This window comes from Rutilus rutilus (genome assembly GCF_951802725.1).
Source record: "Rutilus rutilus genome assembly, chromosome: 7".
Lineage (NCBI taxonomy): Eukaryota > Metazoa > Chordata > Actinopteri > Cypriniformes > Leuciscidae > Rutilus > Rutilus rutilus.
In genome coordinates this window covers 11,761,819-11,781,978 of record NC_140221.1, presented here as the reverse complement: position 1 = coordinate 11,781,978, position 20,160 = coordinate 11,761,819, and the positions used below count along the sequence as shown (strand labels likewise).

At 38.2% G+C, this 20,160-nt stretch overlaps 2 protein-coding genes across 7 annotated transcripts in view; one reads left to right on the top strand and one right to left on the bottom strand.

Moving 5' to 3' along the window:
• Positions 1 to 5,655: 5,655 nt before the first annotated feature.
• coq4 (coenzyme Q4 homolog) lies at positions 5,656 to 19,750 on the bottom strand. Of its 2 annotated transcripts, none has more exons than XM_084413217.1 (7): positions 19,607 to 19,750; positions 13,964 to 14,110; positions 13,572 to 13,668; positions 13,371 to 13,473; positions 13,158 to 13,287; positions 12,811 to 12,904; positions 5,656 to 6,557 (listed from the first exon to the last, which is right to left on the bottom strand). In XM_084413217.1, exons 1-7 carry the CDS (start codon positions 19,683 to 19,685, stop codon positions 6,365 to 6,367), a joined length of 843 nt encoding a protein of 280 aa, XP_084269343.1. In that variant the 5' UTR covers positions 19,686 to 19,750; the 3' UTR covers positions 5,656 to 6,364. The 2 variants fall into 2 exon arrangements, with proteins under 2 accessions (XP_084269343.1, XP_084269342.1); XM_084413216.1 differs by lacking the exon at positions 19,607 to 19,750 and adding an exon at positions 17,347 to 17,561 and having other exon boundaries at positions 5,658 to 6,557; positions 13,964 to 14,154.
• Positions 19,735 to 20,160, top strand: part of traf2b (Tnf receptor-associated factor 2b) — a 28,528-nt gene continuing 28,102 nt past the window's right edge. For 3 of the 5 annotated variants that reach the window (XM_084413212.1, XM_084413210.1, XM_084413209.1), the window contains exon 1: positions 19,767 to 19,840. The gene's annotated coding sequence lies outside the window, so the exon portion shown is untranslated. Of the gene's footprint in view, positions 19,841 to 20,160 lie in introns of all 5 variants that reach the window. The other 2 variants (XM_084413211.1, XM_084413213.1) reach the window with 2 other exon arrangements.

Sequence of the window (20,160 nt, the reverse complement as noted above, 5' to 3'; positions counted from 1 at the left end):
TTTTCCTGTGTTCGTACTTAGTCAAACTCAAAAATTTGTTTATTTTTAATTATTAAAAAAATGCCATTATTTTATATGAAAAAGTTAATAATTGTATTTTTATTGAGAAAATATTTTAGTTTGTCTTGTATATTTGTTTGATTAGATCAGATAGCATTTTAATCTGTCATGCTCATGTTACCACGTACCCCACCTGGGGCATGTTGTCACATTTCACTTCCATTCTTTCGGGGTATATCAAGAAAAAAGTACTGTATTAATAAAACAAAACCACATAATTGTACTAGTCATATAGAAAAAAAATAAAAATACTCTGAACCCTAAGTAGATTTACACAAACTGAGAAAGTCAAAAAGCGTTATAGGCTATGTGCCCCGCTCTCTCCTATCACTGTTCAGTTACAGTAGAGTGGAAGATTTTCGTCAAATAAAAACACAAAAGTGCTGTATGTCTTCAGATCACATATATTGTGCATGAGTTGTACAGTCCATGGCACTTTGCTGTCAATTTTGAGACTCAACAGCAAATGTCTGATAAATGTAGGCTGTATCATATTATGTTCTGAGAACAAAAAAAAAAAAAAAAAAAAAACATGGTTTAGAAAGTAATGAACTGGCCGCTTTTCCACTGGAGTCCACGCTCCAGCACTCCCGCATTCCTCCATAGAAGATGTGGTATATAGAGAATGCACAGGTTCATGATTTTGCACAATGATATGTAGGCCTATGTTACGATCACCAGCTGGAGTGCCCTGGTTGTCCACTAGAGGGCACTCCACCCCAGACTATTGCCACTCAGTGTTGCCAGACGACGTACGATAATTATCGTATTTGTACGATGTACGATCAATAATGACAAAAAATCCTATAATGTACGATCATTTCAGAACTGTGTGACACTTCAAATGATGGTCGTTCGTTGTAATCATAGGGCTTCTATAGGCTACTCATCATTGATCTAGCTGTGGATTCTACGTCTACCGGGAGAAGAACGTGAAGAGAGAGGGAGAGAGACCTTGCGTGTGTGTGCTCGTGTGCCTCACGAAGCGCATGTAAGGACCCAACCAATCAATTGTAAGTGCGGGCGGGCTTTTATCTATACTCCCGAACCGAATTAATCAGAACCGAACCCCCCAAGAAGATACCATCATTAGGGGAAAGAACTCTTGAAATTGACAGGAAAAAAACTGCAAGTCTCTGCCATATTCCAGTAACGTTATGACTACATCATAAAAAAACAAGTATATTCCAGCTTGCAGCAGTCTCTCATCCTGGCTGGACAGCCTCATCTTCTAAATATTACCAGCTCACACTACTAAATTACGATTTAGTTACAGAGTGCATTTGTAAGTTGTTGTTATAACAATGATCTGGCAAATACATATTGAGTGCATTTTTTACACATTGACTATGTGTAATAGAATAGAATGTTTACACTTGGTAAATCTGCTTTAAGCATGTCTACAAATGAACTGCCTCCTTGTTGGATATATAACTCATTACTAAGTTATTACTGTAATTTAATTACCTTGTCCTTGAAAAAGTAAAGTAAGGGATTACTGTGATTTAATTAAAGTTACTTCTGCCGTAATTGCATTAAATACAGTATACTATAGACTATAGAACAATTATAACTATATTACAGTTTTTCTCGATTGCTTAAACACTATAACCAGGCTTTTGAACTAAAATTTCGAGGAGGAGGAGGAGGACAAAGGGCAAGAAGACAAGCAGTCTCAGATGAAATTCAAGCCACTCTAGTTGCCCATGTCTTTATCAATGGTATGACTATGAGGGAGGCTGGGCTACGAGTAAAGCCAAATTTGAGACGCTTTACTGTCGCCTAGAGAACCTTCAGGGAGGTGTGGTGGCAAACAAAATTCTATCACTGAATAAGAGACAAACATTTCCAATAGTCTTTGGTGAGGTTTATTTTCTTGCAAGAAAAGGCCAGCAGTCGTACAGTCACACAGAGTGGCTGCAGAGTGTAACAGTGAAGTTGCATGGCCATCCTTCATCCTTTATAGTCTTGACTCCCAGAATGTTATCTTTCTAGGCAAATGATGGTATTTCAACCATACGTGGAACATTCTTAGACGTGTTCATCATATTGTCTCCTTGAGTGGATCGAGGCCCTCCTGTCACCTACTAACACTCTTTACCATTCCAATACAATTCCATATTAGAATAAGGTTTTGTGTGTGCTCTTTTACTGTCATATGATGGTCACACACATCTTACTGTAAGTAAATACTGTTTAACGAGTTTGTTTGCCCATAAAATCTTTAAGATATTAGGTTAAACTTATTTGGCTTGCTGTCCACTGAAGAGGGGCTTGATGAAGCAGCTTCAACTCAAGCTTTGATATACCCCCCCAGTGGCTAAAAGTAGGATATGATAATTGAAGGGCAAGGTACCTGAGATGAAGGTGGAGTTTGGGGAGGTGGAGGGATACTGGAACAGCTGATGCAAGAGAGAGGTAAGCGGCTGCTTATATACTCAGGCTGTTGATCGATGGGCTCACTCCTGCCTAACTTGCGTTTAGGAACTTCATAAAAAAAAATTAGAGGAGAGAGTAAAAAAAATATAAAAAATTTTTTGTGTGTGTGTGTGTGTTGTACTGTGTAGTACATGAATGAATAAAAATGTGCCAGTGTATCCATTGGTTGTGTTTTTTGTGTTCATCATGTGAAAAGGTTTGTGAGGGGGGGAACCACAAGCAACATAACTTACCAGTTTTGGAAATGTTGTTTTGAATTCATTGCACCAGTGTGTTAGACTATGTTGTAGTGTGTGTGATTTTGAGGGCTTGTGTGTGATGTCTGAGGGCAAAGTTTGGTTTTTCAGCAAGAGTGAATGGTTTTGAGTGTAGAGCTTCATTTTGACCTGAAAATAGGATGTTTGGGGAATTGGGTGAGACGTTATGGATTTGTGTTTACTGTTTTGAGAATATGAGGCATAGTTTCAAGAAATGTGTTTAAGCAATCGAGAAAAACTGTAAACAATAGTGGATTTAACATCAAAATGTAACATCTAATGTTTTTTTGAAAGAATTACAGTTTTTTTCAGTCGCTAACAAGCGTTTGTCCAGCCAGTGTTCACATTTTCAAAACTCTAAACACAATTAGCACAGCATCAGTCTTTTGTGGCCATACCATTCACACATTTCTTGTCGTTTTCACACAATATGCAGTCAGTGAACACATTTCCATAATGCTTAAATTTTCTTAACAGACAATCTATACCTCCCAACAAAATGATGGATTGTTTTTGTAGTATTTACAAATGTTATCACACAACATCCCACAATAGCAAAAACAATATTCCAAACCTTAGATACAGTATGGACTGCATATATTTACTGTATTTACCATTTACATGAAACTTTTACCATTTTTGTAAATTTCATGATTTTAGCAAAATGTGATTTTGATTGCTAGCAAAATGTGTTGCTTTTGAACAATGTCATGAAGAAACAAGCTTTTCGAGTCCATATGCATCTTCCTGGAGTAATGATGCTGAAAATTCAGCTTTTCATCACAGGTGACAGGAATAAATTACATTTTACACAATTTGTTACATGACATACATATTTTTAAACAGAAATCAGTTATTTCAAATTGTACTAATATTTCACAATATGAAAGTTTATAAAAACCTCTGCTTCTGCAATGATATCAGTTCAAAAACAATATATCAGTGAGAGTCAAGGAGCTACAACGACAATATGTCCAGGTATAGTGTACTGTATATTCAATTCAATGTCCAGTTCTATAAGCTTTGCACTTTGCAAGTAGGTAACCTACACAGTAATAGGTTACAGTATAGTATACAGTAATGACATGATTTACATAAACTTTGTTTTGAGAGTTATGGAATTGGAGGCCAGCCATGCCCCTCATGAATTCATATACATAGATGAGGCAGGATTCAATCTGGCCAAATGGCGTCAACCTGGACAAAATGTAATGTGAAGGTGGAAGGTTTATGACCATCAGCCACATGACCAGATGTCCCTCCTTGAAGCCATGGATGCTGGCTCCAAGGGTGGATCCGACATACCAAGCAGTTTTATCCCAGGTGCATCACCTTGGATGATATCAGATGTGATCTTGATGAAAACATGTGGTTTAACCCTAAAGATCGCAGAGATTAGATACAGTAATTTTGTGGGGGGTTTTGTGGGTGTGTTTTTTTGTTCAGAATGATCTTGTGTGTTTCATGGATATTTTGTTCACTGTAAGCAATACTGTAAAACTTTTTCTGTTCTATCAAACCGTGTTTCTACTGTACCTCCTGTAGTAAACAGTAAAGGAATAAAAAATGATTTGCTTTTTACTGGAATGCTTATGAATGTGAACAGTACTGTACATGTGGACAGTTCCCAACCAAGAAATTTAGTGTAAAAACGGTGGATTGCATATTTTGCATGCAAATACCTGTAAAACTGAAACATAAAAGTCTATGCAGTTTTAGTAATGTCAACAATAGCCAGTATTTTGAAACCTGGTGTACTTTGATTGAGTGCATGTACCTTGTGAAGTGAAAACAAGTGTTATTCTTTGACAGAAAATTTTCATTTTGAGTCAGATTTCCAGTGTTTTGGTAAAGTTAGTGTGTGCAGAGAAACATGTGTTCTGTTTTGAAATGAAGAGTTAGTATATATTTAACTAAATGTGTTTTTGAGAAGACAATTAACCATTTGGCCAATTGTGTTTTGTAGGTGTGAGTCTGTGTTAAGAGTTTAGAAAAAGTATCTGAAGTATGGGTAAGCGCTTGTTAGCGATTGAAAAAAACTGTAAGAGTAGCCTAGTCTATCCTTGTATTGCTCAAATGGTCGATATGAGATTTAGAAAGTAATTAGTAATGAGTAATTGGTAACACTTTACAATAAGGTTCATTAGTTAACATTAGTTCATGTATTAACTAACATGAACTAACCGTGAGAAATACATTTGTTACTGTATTTATTAATCTTTGTTCATGTTAGTTAATAAAAACAGCTGTTAATGGTTTGTTCATATTAGTTCACAGTGCATTAACTAATGTAAACAAATTCAACCTTTGATTTTAATAATGTATTAGTAAATGTTGAAATTAATATTAACTAAGATTAATAAATGCTGTAGAAGTATTGTTCATTCTTAGTCTTGTGTTAACCATGTTAACTAAGGTAGTTAACTTATGAACCTTATTGTAAAGTGTTACCAAGTAATGCAATACTTTTTAGAGAGAGTAATCCAATTACTCTGTTGAAGATGTAATTAGTAGAAGCTAGTAATTAATTACTTTTTTAATTAGTAATTTACCCAACACTGCCTAACAAGCACCTTCAGATTAAACCACTTTGCCCACTGGAGGGAAGCAGAGGACAATATTCTTTTTCTTCTGGTTCACAATCAGATAAGAGACTTTACTCATGCTGCAGTACATTTGAAATGGATGCAAAAAAACAAACTACTATAATCATTTTCATTACGTTTGTGATTTTCTTATCTGGATGTCAAGTTAAAAAGAAGGATATGTATAATTTAACAAAATAATCATAAAATAATATAAATTAAAATATACAAATGATTAAATTACAAAATTGAACATCACTGTGTTGAGTAAAAATTAAAGATGCCACATTGTCACTCAGACGAAGGCAGACAAGGGCAAAGTGAACAAACAGAGTTTTTATTTTAAGTGCAGATAGAGCAATGCAGGGTGAGATGATCGATGAACTGGAATACTGATGTGACGATGACTTGGCTGACTTGGTTGGATGAATGTCTTTTGCAGGGATGACGATGACCACAACAGGACTTCAGGTAAGTAAACGGAAAATCAGGTAGCACACGGGTGAGTAGTTTATAATGTTTGTAAAGACCAGACCAGACCCCGGGACTGTGGGACGAGAGTGCTTAAATGGTGAAGTTAACGAGGGTGATCGCTGACAGGTGATTGTGAAGGAGGTGCAGGTGTGAGCCAAGGAGGGTGCTGGGAAATGTAGTGAAGCTGGATGAAGTAACTGGTGACTGTGACACACATGTACTGGTTAAACTCCAATGTAAAAGCACCAATGAACAATCCAGAGGTCAGTTCTAATAGAATATTAATATTAATATCCTATAACAAATAGATGTTTACAAGAAATTATTAAACTTTCCTTATCAGAAGAACTTCTTCTTCCTGAATGATCTAACTGATTCACTATGCATGCCATAGTATTTTCTCAGAGTTACATGACATTTATTTGTAGACATTATTTCCCCTTGTGTGAGGAAGAACGTTGTTACCAATGGGATGTATGTAGCTTCCTTGTGGGGCTCTCCCACAAGCTGAAATTCCCATCAGTTATTTCAGTTAGACAGGTTCCCGTACTACGAGTTTGAAGATGTCTTCTTACTGGATGGGAACAGATTGACAGGGGGTGGCTCAATGTTCAGCTGGTGTCTGAGTTCATCAAGGTTCTGGTCCCAGCGCCGTTCATAGAAGACGCTCAGAACACATCTGGCACGGCTGCCACTGCGCACAGCCCAAGGTCCCAGAGACTGAACCAGCAACTGTAGACGACTGACTCAAACACATCAAATTTGACTCGTTACTGTAACATTATGATTTTTGATTAAAACAAGTTAAAGACAATACAACAAATTCTATCAAAATGTAAACATTTCTTGCATTACAGTAAATGGCCATTTCAAGGAAAATGTGCTTAAAAGTCATGAAAATTGTTGCATGAAATGTCTATATAATTATTTTGCTTTTGGGGTGAAATATGACTGAAAATTCTTGATATCGTTGCCTTCCTAAAATAATTGCCTAAGTCATTTGATCATCAAAATGGACAATTATTTTAGGAAGGTGACAATATGCTTTTGAGAGCATCATCCACATATATTTTCAAGGCAAACATTAAAATGTTTCCATGGGACAAAATTAAATATGATGGTTATTTTAGTACATTAATTTGATTTTAAATCAAATTAAAATCAAATGAATGTACTAAAATAACCGTCATATTTAATTGCCCAGAAACAGAAATATTTTTCTTTACTTCAGAACATTCATCTTCTAAATTTGTTTAAAGACCGAATTTCCTGCATTAGGAGGAAGCAGAACATTAACAGCAGGATACTATGAAATATGCTTGTGGTGACATCAGAGCCAGTAAAGCTTAACATCTGGTCAAGAATGACATATTATAACGGAAACATGAACTAAACCATAATATAACATGCACATAAGAATGGGAAATACTCCGTGAGGACAAATGTTGGTTGTAATCATGGAAAATTTCAGCAGAAGGGGACATACAAATTTACTGTATTCCTGTTATTTTACAATTCAAGATGTAGCAACTCTTCCATTGATAATATGACAGAACACACTTCAGCACTTCAAAATCAATCCAAATGATCACTGTTCTATTTAAATACATTTAACTCATTAGGGACCAAGCCCCGAAGGGGATAGCCCCTATTGTATCCGTTAGTTTTCTTACTCTATAGCGCCACCACCAGTTCAAAAATTCAACATTGAAATGGTTATAACTTTCGAGTTCATTTTCATCTGTACTTCTGAACCAGCTGGGTTCTCATATATGTTCAATTTCTGATGTTTTTACTCTTCCTGCTCTTCACTACTGTTGCTGCTGCTGCAGGGGCTTGGCCCCGTATCGCTGCTTGCAGCTATATTTTTAATTTGTTATTGGTTGTACATCTACATAAAGGAATTTTGCGGTTTCATTACAACTTCATACAAGGGTTAGTTCACCTAAAAAAGTCAATTCTGTCATCAATTGCTCATCCTCATGTTGTTCCAAACCCTTTTCCAAAGTCATTTCGTTCATCTTTAGAACACAAATTAATGTATGTTTCATGAAATCTAAGAGATTTCTGTCCCTCCATTGGAAGTCTATTTACCCAAAACTCTGGTCTTCAAATGTTCATACAGATTTCGCAAAAGAAATCCTTGTGAAAAAAGACGTGAACGCTTTAAAAGCGTTCAAAAGACGCGAACTCTTTATATGATGAACATATTTAATTTAGGCTTTTATTCACATAAACATTGATCAGCGAATGCACACAGAGCACTAAAATTTGGTAAATGGAAGCTCAAGCATGATTGCTTGACGTGTGAGAACCAATGAGGTTAATTCTCGCACGTCACGGTAGCACATTTCAGCTTCCGCAAGAACCTATAAGGTTTTTTCTCATGAGTCAAACAGTACTATTGACTTTCGTCAACCATATTTGATATGCTCTGTGTATGCTCACTGATCAATGTTTATATGTGAATAAAAGCCTAAATTAATTCTGTTCATTATATAAAGTGATCGTGTCGGAAGACATGGATTAAACCGCTCGATTCATATGGACTTACTTTACGTTCTCTTAATGAACATTCTGAACCATCCATTTAATTGAGGAACAGAAATCGCTCAGATTTCATTCAAATATCTTTAATTGTGTTTCGAAGATGAATGAAAGTCTTGTGGATTTGGAATGACACGAATAATTGATGACAGGATTACAGTTTTTGGGTGAACTACCCCTTTAAGCTCTACAAACCTCTAACATTCGGCCAGCTACCACAGAAAATAATGTTGACTCACAATATGTTGACTCACAATGTTGACTCGCTTTGACAGTAATACACTTACTTATAATAAGTTATGTGAAGCTTGTATTTTTGTTAAAGCACTTATATTAATTATTATTATTATTACTTTAAAAAATATTAGTAATTGACAGCATATTTTTTACGCAGGAGTTTCCTCCAGTATCTCCAGAGTATTGACTGTTGTCAGGCAAACTACATTTCTCAATATGCAGCTCTCCTGGACTGATCACACACACCTGCTCTTCACCGATTACACTCACACCTGCACCTCATTCCCACATTCCCAAGGCAAAGACTACTCAGGTAAGCAGGCGCAGAAGGTCGGGGCAGGCAGAGAGGTTTCAAAGCACAGGTAACAGTCCAGGGTCGTGGGAGCCAGAGAATGATCAGATAGCCAGGAAACAGTCCAAGGTCGAGGTTGCCAGAGAGTGGTCGAAGATATCCGTAAACAGTTCAAGATCTAAACCAGTATAAACCGAATATGTAGATAATTGCTCAGTATGTATTACTGTTACCTGAAACCTCTCTGCCTGTCCTGACCGTCTGCGCCTGCTTACCTGAGTATTCTTTGCCTTGCCCATACCATTCCTGTCTGCCGATCTATAGCCTGCCTGTCTGACTCTGTCTCTAAATAAAAAGCTGCAAATGGATCTCTATGACTCCGACGATTCATTACAGAAGACTTTGCCACACCAAAGTCCAGCAGCCGTCTCACAGCTCACCACTGAGATCTCTGCACAGGCTGCCCAGCTAGCTCAACACCAGCTTCAGTTGAATCGCCTTCAACGTCACTCACCGAAGAACTCGTGAATGCCCTACAAGGTCTTCAAGCGTCAGCGATCAGCACCCCGGCGATCAGCCCCCAGGGGTTGTACCGCCCACGGTGAGCACCTCAGTCAATCCTCGTCTCGCTCTTCCAGAAAAGTATGACGGCGCTTTGGCGAAATGCAAGGGCTTTCTGCTCCAATGCAACCTTTACTTTGACCAACAGCCAGCACTCCATCCCACAGATTCTGGAAAAACAGCTTTTGTGTGTTCGCTCCTCACCGGAAAGGCGCTGGAATGGGTAACTGCCATCTGGAGGCCTGTGTGATCTCCCTTCTCCACATTTGCATCATTTACCCAGCAGTTCCGCAGCGTCTTTGAGCACTCCGTCGAGCAGGGTGATGCCGGTGAACGCCAGTCATACTCAGTCATACTCAGTAGAGAAGAACCACTGCCGATTATGCCCTCACGTTTCGCACCCTTGCTGCACAGACCAATTGGGTTGAGGACACCTTGAAAACCCTGTTCAGAAAAGGTCTCACCAATGAACTTCAGTCTGAGTTAGCTTGCCGCGATGAGGGAAGAACGCTGAACGAATACATCAACCTGGCCATTCAGATCGACAACCTGATTCGATCTTGACGCACACCCCGAGCTTCCTATCGTGCTCGTCCCGACGACACTGACGCACCAGAGCCCATGCAGCTGGGTTTCACTCACCTCACTCCTGAGGAACGTGAGCGTCGCCTGCAGCAGCACCTCTGTCTCTACTGCGGACAGTCTGGTCATCGAAGACTCTCCTGTCTGGTTCGTCCGTCTCCCCAGGCTCAACCGGTGATTGCCCTAGCCGATTCCAACAATCGGTGGTGCGGTTTCACCCTACCTGTTCGTCTCTCCCTCCGAGGCAGAATGATTGACACTTCAGTTCATCATCGAGGTGGACGCCTCAAACAACGGAGTAGGTGCAGTCCTGTCCCAGCGTCAAGGCGTGCCCGAAAAAATGTATCCTTGTGCCTTCTTCTCTCGTCAATTAACCTCCGCTGAGCGCAACTATGACGTGGGCAACCATGAATTACTGGCCATGAAACTGGCTTTAGAGGAATGGCGGCACTGGTTAGAAGGAACGAAGGAACCCTTCATCATCCTCACCGACCACAAGAACCTCGAGTTTCTCCGTTCAGCCAAATGCTTGGTTCCTGCGCACATACTATCAGCAGTATGGAAGTAAAATAATGTCAAATGTTTTTGAAATAAAAAAGCCTGTTGAATTGCACTACTTGAAAAAAAAGTATTAACCATGCTTGCATTTTAATGCATTGTATTTTTAGGGCTTGCATTTTTATGGGCTGAAATTCAATATGGTTGAATATTTAAGCTGTGAATATTTCAATTAAAAACATTTCAAACACATTTTCATTATTAAAAATTCAATAATCCATATTCACCTTTCATATTTCACTTCCAAAATATTCAAACTGTTTAAAAATACAACCTATAATATTCAACAGGCAATTTTCGGTCCATTTTATTTCGCTTCGCAAATTCGCTTCCACAAATTCAGTGGTTCAAATTCGACAGTAAATTCAACATTGACATCCAGGAACTGCAGGAAAAGCAGTAGATTGCCGAGCATACTCTACATCTGCTGTTAGTCAACTGCAAAAGCGCGTGTTGTTGGCGAAGACCAGCAACAGTTAGAGAAAGCCATTCATTCATAAAATGAAAATGATTATCTGTGTATGCGGAAAAGATGATAAACACACAAAAGCTGTGTTTATGTTTCATTCAATAACTTCATTGTTACTTTCCCTGTGTAGCCTACATGCTTTCTCTATGAACGGGATTAAAATCGGTTTCCCTCAATTCCTCATACTCAAGGATTCCCCTTCCATTGGGACAAAACGCTTAACGTAGCTTAATGGACTAATACAGTGATATAAAAGACCAAACTCGCACCTTATTGGGGATGTAGGCTGTATATATATAGGCTAGCCTACTATATAGGCTACAGGCAAGCAGATGGACTCAGAATATGAACTTAACGCGCAAAGTTTCATGCTGAGCGTTTCGTTTCAACACTTGATCAATTAATACTAAGGCAACTAAACAACCAAGAGAAATATATGTCAACCTCAAAAATGTAACATTGGATCTCCGCATCGGGGAATAACATTAATCTCGTTCACGGTAGAGAAAGATGGATGTAGGCTACACAGGAAAAGTAACCGTGAAGACACTGAATTTAACATAAAACAGCCGTCATAATAATCACAAATACACTTACATTGCTGTAAATGAGTTTTATGAATGAATGGCTTGTTCTAACTGTTGCTGGTCTTCGTCAACAACACGCGCTTTTGCACCACCTGCTGGTGGGGTTGACTAACAGCAGATGGAGAGTATGCTCGGCAATCTACTGCTTTTCCTGCAGTTCCTGGATGTCAATGTTGAATTTACTGTCGAATTTGAACCACTGAATTTGTGGAAGCGAATTTGCAAAGCGAAATAAAATGGACCGAAAATTGCCTGTTGAATATTATAGGTTGTATTTTTAAACAGTTTGAATATTTTGGAAGTGAAATATGAAAGGTGAATATGGATTATTGAATTTTTAATAGTGAAAATGTGTTTGAAATGTTTTTAATTGAAATATTCACAGCTTAAATATTCAATGTTGAATTTCAGCCCATAAAAATGCACGCCCTAAAAATACAATGCATTAAAATGCAAGCATGGTTAATACAATGCCTATTTTTTTCAAGTAGTGCAATTCAACAGGCTTTTTTATTTCAAAAACATTTGACATTATTTTACTTCCATACAGCAGCAGCAAACAAAGTGGAGCCGTTACCTGTTCTGGGCCGAGTACGCCCAGAACTCTCTGGTCAAACCCGCTACTGGTCTAACTCCGTTCCGGTGCATACTGGGTTTCCAACCTCCACTATTCCCTTGGTCCGGGGAACCCACAGAACTTCCCTCTGTCACGAATGGCTCCAAAGGAACGAAGAAGTCTGGGATCAAGCGCACACCCACCTGTTACATGCAGTCCGGCGCCAGGAACGCCACGGCAACCAGCATCATCGTCCTGCTCCTCAGTACTGTCCAGGTCAATGGGTATGGTTGTCCACGAAGGATCTCAAACTTCGACTCCCCTGCCGTAAGCTCAGCCCCAGGTATGTCGGCCCATTCGAAGTCCTAAAACAAACCTTGCCCATACCATTCCTGTCTGCCGATCTATACCCTGCCTGTCTGACTCTGTCTCTAAATAAAAAGCTGCAAATGGATCTCTATGACTCCGACGATTCATTACAATATTACAGTTGCTGTCTATTATTATTATTACTTAATAATTCATAATATTAGGAATTGTCAGCATATTACAGTTGCTGTCCACAGAGCTAGAAAACTTGTAATGAACTGGGAACATTGAACTCACCTAACAGACAGTCGGAGGGGTCCAAGCGTTGCCCCCAGAACACACATGGGCAGGCCAGTCTGTGCAGCTTCAAACCATTTCACAGCAACCTCACCTGTGGGTAAAGAATAACAGGAAAATCTTTCAAAAGATGAAAGATTGTGTTGTGTACTGGCTGTCAGTCTGGAATGTGGCTAATGGATGGTAAAGATCACAAAAAGAGAATGTATTGATGATGACCTAGGGAACTTAATGTACTTCAGTGACAAAACAGCTTTGATGGGATAGGTCTGGACGTATACAACAAATCAAATCTCTAAACACCTGAAAAAGTGGACATGGTTTGTGTTATGTTACAAAACTCTCACCTAGCATATTGGTGGGCATACCAAGCAAAGTATGCAACAGGTCGTGAACTTCACGATATCGCTGCATGACATATGCTAGCTCTTCACTGTCAACAAACTTTACATCAGCCCTTGAGTCGGGGGTGACTCTCTGAAAAAAGTGAGATGACAATGGTTAATTTGGCCTATTTGCATATGTTACATGACAATTTGTGTGTTTTTCATTTGTCTTACATTTTCTTCTAGAAAACGAAGATACTCTCTTCCTAAAGTCCCATCTGGCAAAGCAGACATCTGAGTGAGGTCTAATGTAGATAAGCGGATCCTTGGACGTTCTCTAAAGACAAAATTTGAAGATAAAGGTAGTATTAAAGCAGTATGGATTACCAAGGAGATTGGATGTCCATTATGGATGATGATGGTCAAAGTACATACACCAGAATAGTGCAACCTTCAGAGTCATTTCTCATCCGATCCCTTAACTTGACCAGGGCCTGGTGCCCTGTGGTTTCCCCGAGCACTGCAACCATATCTGTTTTGGTAAAATATGTTAATATACATGCACGTTTTGAATCATGGGGATTACTGTAAGAATTCCAGCTCGCATGATTTAGGAAATACCAAAAAAAACCACATTTAAACCTGTTAAAGGCTGTTGCAGAGTGATGTTTGGTTACATTTGCCACCTAATCTTTTAGGTGGCAAATTGTGGACTTTCCACCCACTAATACTGAAAAGGAAACTAACTGTAACTGTAATCAAGAATCCGATATGTAATCATCACTACAGCATAGGTTAACATCATCCAGTATCATGTATAGCCTCACCATGTCTGTAGGGGTTCTTTAGGGCAGCCACTCCAGAACCTACAGCCAGAATAGCCTTCTGGACCGAGCTTGTTGGGATGTGGCTTGGATACAACCTTCCATCGTACTGCTGTGAGCCTGAGCTTGTGTACTGCTGTCCAGTGAGTACTGAGTACAGAAGAGAGAGTGATGGCTCTGAAGTTGAACAAATCCTAAAAGTGATCACAGTAAACAGACTCAACAACTCTAAATCCATAGTCCTGTGATGAACTATCATGCCTGCAACCTTCCTCTGTTGTCATTGTCATGAAGCTTAAACTTAATTCACTATAAAATGACTCAAATAGTTTTATGCCTTAAAATGTTAAATTGTAACAGGTTGTATTTCAAAACAAAATCAAAAGAAGGAAAAAAAAAACATTTATATTTTGGATAAAGAAAGTAAAGGCTGGTTTAAGACAATTAAAAAAATGGACATAGTGAAATTATATATATATATATATATACACACACACACATGGCTGTAATGTGTCTGGATGGAACTGATTTTAATTATCCTCAATGATTTGCATTAAATTCCCATTACTGAAATGCAATAATGATAATCGTGCTTTCCAGCATTGAAAAAAATAAATAATTGAGCCTGGTTTCTCCCAAGGTTTTTTCCCTCCATTCTGTCCCCTGATGGGAGTTTGGGTTCCTTGCCACTGTCACTTCTGGCTTGCTTAGTTGGGGACACTTTATATTCAACAATATTATTGATCTGACTGTACTGAGGCTGTTGTATGAGAACTGAACTGAAATGGATGATGACATAATTTTCACAGAACTGCTTTATAGATAAAAATAACTAAATTAATAACTAATGATCTTTACAACGGAACTGAATCAACTCTGAACTGAATTGGGCTGAACAATGTATAATTTTCCTGTTATCACTGTAAAGCTGCTTTGAAACCATCTGTATTGTATAAAGTGCAATAAATAAAGGTGACTTAAAGGCAGTACAACAAAAACAAATACAACAACCCCATTTCCAAAAAAGTTGGGACATTTTGTAAAATGCAATAAAATCAAGAATCTTTCAGATTCTTACAGAACAGTACAGTAAAAGTACAGAGAAGATTTTCAATGTTTTTACTGACCAACATAATTGTATTTTGTAAATATAAACAAATTTTGATTTTCATGGCTGCAACACACTCCCAAAAAATTGGCACAGAGGTTTGTTTGTCACATCAACTTTCCTTTTAATTACACTTTTTAATCATTTGGGAGCTGAGGATACTAATTGTTGCAGTAAACAATTTGCAAGTGGAATTTTTGCCCAATCTCGCCTGATACAAGACCGCTGCTCAACAGTCCGTGGTTATTGTTTTTTGATTTTCCTTTTCATGATGGGCCATACATTTTCAATAAGAGACAGATCTGGACTGCAGGCAGGCAGTCAATCACATCCTCTATACGTATGGTAGAGTGTCTACGAAATCACTCTGTTGTAGCATGTGGTGAATGAGGCCTGGCATTGTCTTGCTTCCCAGAAAAGATGTAATCCTGATGTCATTAAATGTACAATTCCAATATGTGCCTTCACATCAATGGTCCCTTCACACACATGCAAGTCACCCATTCCGTTTGCACTGATGCACCCCATTCCATGACGGATAAAATACTGATGAAAGTCTGGTTGGTCGCTTTCGTCTTTGGGACTGAGAACACATTATGAACATTATTTCTGGTAGAAGGTGAAAGACCTAATTACTTTGCAATCTCGCATTAAGAAATGTGATTTGTGAATTGTTTGACAATTAAATTTGGCACAGAGGTGAGCCACGACCCATCTTTGCTTGCAAAGACTGAATCTATGGTGGATGCTTCTTTTATATCCAATCACGAAACCCTCACCTATTACCAATTCACCAGCTAATTGTGGACGGTTTTCTGTCCCAACTTTTTGAGTGTGTTGAAGCCATCAAAACATTTATATTTACAAAATACAATTAATTTGGCCCGTGAAAACACAGACATTTTTTTCTTTGTACTATTGTCAGTTAAATAAAGGTTCAAGATAAAATACAAATCACAGATTCTTGTCCCAACTTTTCTGGAATTGGTTGTATTGATGTATAAAACCGTCATGTATAATGCAGGCATGAAAACAGGTCAGGGGTAAAAAAGGTGAGAAGGATGCGGCATATATACCCCCCCCCCCCCCCCCCCCCCAAATAAAAAAAATAAATGTAATGAGTGAGTAGGAACGCGTGAGTATTAACACGAACAGATGAAATAAGTACAAAATTCTCACTTATTAATAGAATTGAACCATACTCCACAGTGATGAATCCCCCCCAAAAACCTGTAAGCTGCATTGGCATAGTATTACCAGTGTTTCTCACAGGATTTTTGGATCACTGTGATGAGTGGACCTCTGCCACTCTAGGGGGGTTCGGGGGCATGGTCCCCCGTAAGAAAATGTTGTGCTTTTTAATGTTAAATTCATCAATCTGGTGCAAATTAAACAAAGAAAAATTCAAAACTCTTTTAGTTAAAGTGTCTGTCTACATTACTACTACAAGAATAGTTATAATATTAATCCCATGATAGTAATAGCCATATTGTAAAACAAATGCACTGAAAAATAAAGGAAACTTTCATAATTAGTTTTGTACTAATTTCTATACTTCACATTAAAGATGTGATTGGGCTAGCCCAGTGTCAATCAAGAAAAGAACCAGTGGGCCGCTGAACTATGTGTTTCATTGGGTGTCAGAGAAAAAAAAACTATTTACTACTATTTATCACGCATTAAAAATGCCCCAAACAAGTCGTCTGTATGATAATCTGAAACAAGGACTGGTGAGCCGTTGTCCTGCTTCACTTCACAGATGCTGAGTGAAAGGAGAATTATAGAATGAAAGGATACTCATTCATTTATATGACACTTTATTCATCAGGAGAACAGCTCGTTCAGCGCGTCATCTGTCGTCCTTTCAGTTTCGGTTTTCAATCGATCAAGTTTTTTCACGTTCTCTCGATAAACCACCCCTTTCAATCCGATCGAAAATATTTGTAATAGAGCTGACACTTTGAGTTTTTAATGGGTTATGTTAAAGCCCTACTTGTTATAAATGTTTTTATGAAATATCTCTAGTGAATGCATTATCATATCACCGTATTATTTACCGCCATGCGAGCCACAAATTAAAGCTTGGTGAGCCACATGAGGCTCGCGAGCCGCGCAATGAATAACACTGCTACTTGTTCCTGCTCACTCAGCGCTCACGGCGCCCGCGCCCGCTCGCGATATTATCTCGCCCACTTCTATATCAAAATATAAAAATAATGACATTGGCAACATCGCTGTCTGTATCTGACAGGACAGTTAACATTGTAAGCTAACTTACCTCAGGCTTGCTTTCCGACGTGCGGTTTGTTCGGCAATCCAGTTGTCAGACTCGCGGTAAGACTTTGAAAACATTTCTGCCCTAACGTTACTCTGACTCGTATTGGCTGTCATGTTTCGGCATTAGGAATGATGATTGTTTTTTAAAGCTGCGAAGTTTATGGTAACTTTATAGGGGATAAATGCTGGCCTCAGCCTCAGCCCCCCGCCCCCCCAAAAAAATATTTTCTCATCGGATCTGCACAAATCACGTAGGTGACCCTTTTAGGTTTTAAAACGGCGAATTTCGCCGAAAGGTGAGGAGTTTTCATGCCTGATAATGTCACTATACAAAACAGCTTAATGGTCCACAACATCATTTTATTTTATTTTTTTGATTTTTTTCAAAATAGGATGAGCTGTTGGTTGGTTACTATTTGGCTTGCTTAGTTTGGGGACACTTATTATTCAGTAATATTGTTGATATGATTGTACTGACACTTAGACAACCAATAAACTGAGCTGGACAATGACATCACTGTTTTCTGCAGAGTTGCTTTATAGCTGAATTGAACTATAATAGATGAGGTCTTTGAACCAAACTGAACCAACACTGACTTCAGATTAACAATGACACTATTGTATTTTACTTTTTTTAGAGCTGCTTTGCTTAGATGCTTTGCTTAGCATTTTTTTTCCTGTTTATCACCATAAAGCTGCACTGAAATGATCTGTATTGTATAAAGCACTATATAAATAAAGGTGACTTGACATGGTTGACATATTTATTACTAAATAATCTACTGTAAAAATTAAAGAAAACCAAAACACATACGCATAGCAACATAAGCATCAAGGAATATAAACTTTTTTTTTGTGAAGCAGCATGTCTAACATTGTTTCTGAGGAAAGATGCTGAATATTTAGTTATGTGGAGACTCTGGGGCACTAGTATTAATGAAGAACTAATGATGTGTTAGCACCTTTATACATTCTAGTAAGGACAATTGTCATGGACAAAAGGTGCATCCAATCTGTGTAAATTACAGAGGTCAGTCAGTTTAGGTGTGTCGAATTAAATGTTCTGTATAAATATATTTGTTAAAAGTTGTTTTGACGATTCACAGATTCATTGGTGCTAAGAGGTATGACAATCCTTTTGGTAGCTGAATTGGGAATTTCCTTTTGCTTTTTAGTCATTTTAAGACTTTTAAGTCTTGGTAACACTTTACTTGAAGGGGTGTGCATAAAACTGACATGATGCCTTCATAATCATGACATGGCACATGTCAAATATGACATTGTTTGAGATGTCTTTGTTATGACAACTTGACATAAACCAATACATCATAACCTGTCATAAATGTGTCATAAACATGACATAGCAGATTCATTATCAAACTTAAGAAACTACTTCGCTTTATGGGTTAACATTACATTAAACTGTCATGTGGTTGGTTTTGACATTGGCTGTCATGAGGCCATTATAACTGTGCCATGAATATATTTCTGACCAGTATTAACACTTGACAAATTAAATTCGTACCACTGTAGTTGAGGTCAATAAAAATATGAATGTAATGTCAAAACGTCATGACAAAGACACTGACAGGTAATAATGTATTGGTTTATGTCAAGTTGTCATAACAAAGACATCTCAAACAATGTCATCTCTGCATTAAAAATGACATAATTGACAATTGTCAATAACATGCATACAACCTCCTTCATATTCATGACATGTGTCGTGTCATGTCATGATTATGAAGGTGTCATGTCAGTCTTATGCACACCCCTTCAAGTAAAGTCTTTTTAGACACCGAACTAGCACATACTGCTCAACAATTTTTAGCTAAACGCGATGATCACGCGAATCATCTAAATAAAATATAACTATCAAACACAGCACGACAGACACTGTCGTATATTTGGATTGTAAGGCGAAATACAATATTTGGTGCTGGTGGTCAGCTGGTGTAGCTTAACTGGTACGATATACAGTAACGTTAGTTTAAATCTGTCGCTTGTTGACATGCAAGGCAACCCCAAACACTGCATTTCAACTAGTACATTTTGTAAACAATCAAGAAGCCTACGTTGTGCTGGATGACAGACAGACCAGCATATTGTTGGTCTAACGTTTCACAGTAGCAGCTAGCAGCTACTGGTTAGCCAGTGAGCATTTTTGCAATACAACATACTTCTACACTATTATACCGCGCAATTTTGCAGATAACATCTAATTATGAAAGTAGTTGAACTCTAAAAACGTATTAAAATACCTCCAAATGAACGTTGACAATAATATCCTCGAGAGGTTTTAAAAATTCTACGGAAATAACCCGGTAGCCCACACATCATGTAGTGGTTGCTCTACGAGGAGGAACTGTGCTGCTTGCTAACATACGTTACTCATACTGGGGCGTGTATATAATAGGCCACGCCTATTGTTCATAACACGATTCAAGAACACTGACGGTTAGTTTTTTTTCCCCCACAGTATTTGCTAGTATTTGGTGAGTAACTTTAAAATATTTTCTCAGTTGCTTCTATATTCACATTGAGTGTGCCGAAATCGTGACATGTTGCCTGTAGTTGGACAGTGTGCGCGCAGTGTGTGGAAGCGCGAGCGAGTTGCCATTTTTACCCTCTCACTCGGAGAGTAAGGAAGCTACCTAGATACATTGCTTTTAACTGCTAGTTATTATTATTAAATTGGTTTATATGTCTTTTCAGGCACTTGATACACATATCTCGTGTAATCTGTTTATTTTATTTTATTAATATCTTTTTGAATGTTTTAGTGGTTGTAACTCGGGAAAAATATTTTGTTTAC

Bases quoted from the DNA above. Each gene is read 5' to 3' on its own strand.
- coq4 (XM_084413216.1), bottom strand. From the start codon at position 17,459: ATGACAGCCAATACGAGTCAGAGTAACGTTAGGGCAGAAATGTTTTCA. The intron at 14,155-17,346 runs GTAAGTTAGCTT...GATCACTTTTAG, and splicing joins CGTCGGAAAGCAAGCCTGAG to GATTTGTTCAACTTCAGAGC. The intron at 13,669-13,963 runs GTGAGGCTATAC...TTACCAAAACAG, and splicing joins AAAGAACCCCTACAGACATG to ATATGGTTGCAGTGCTCGGG.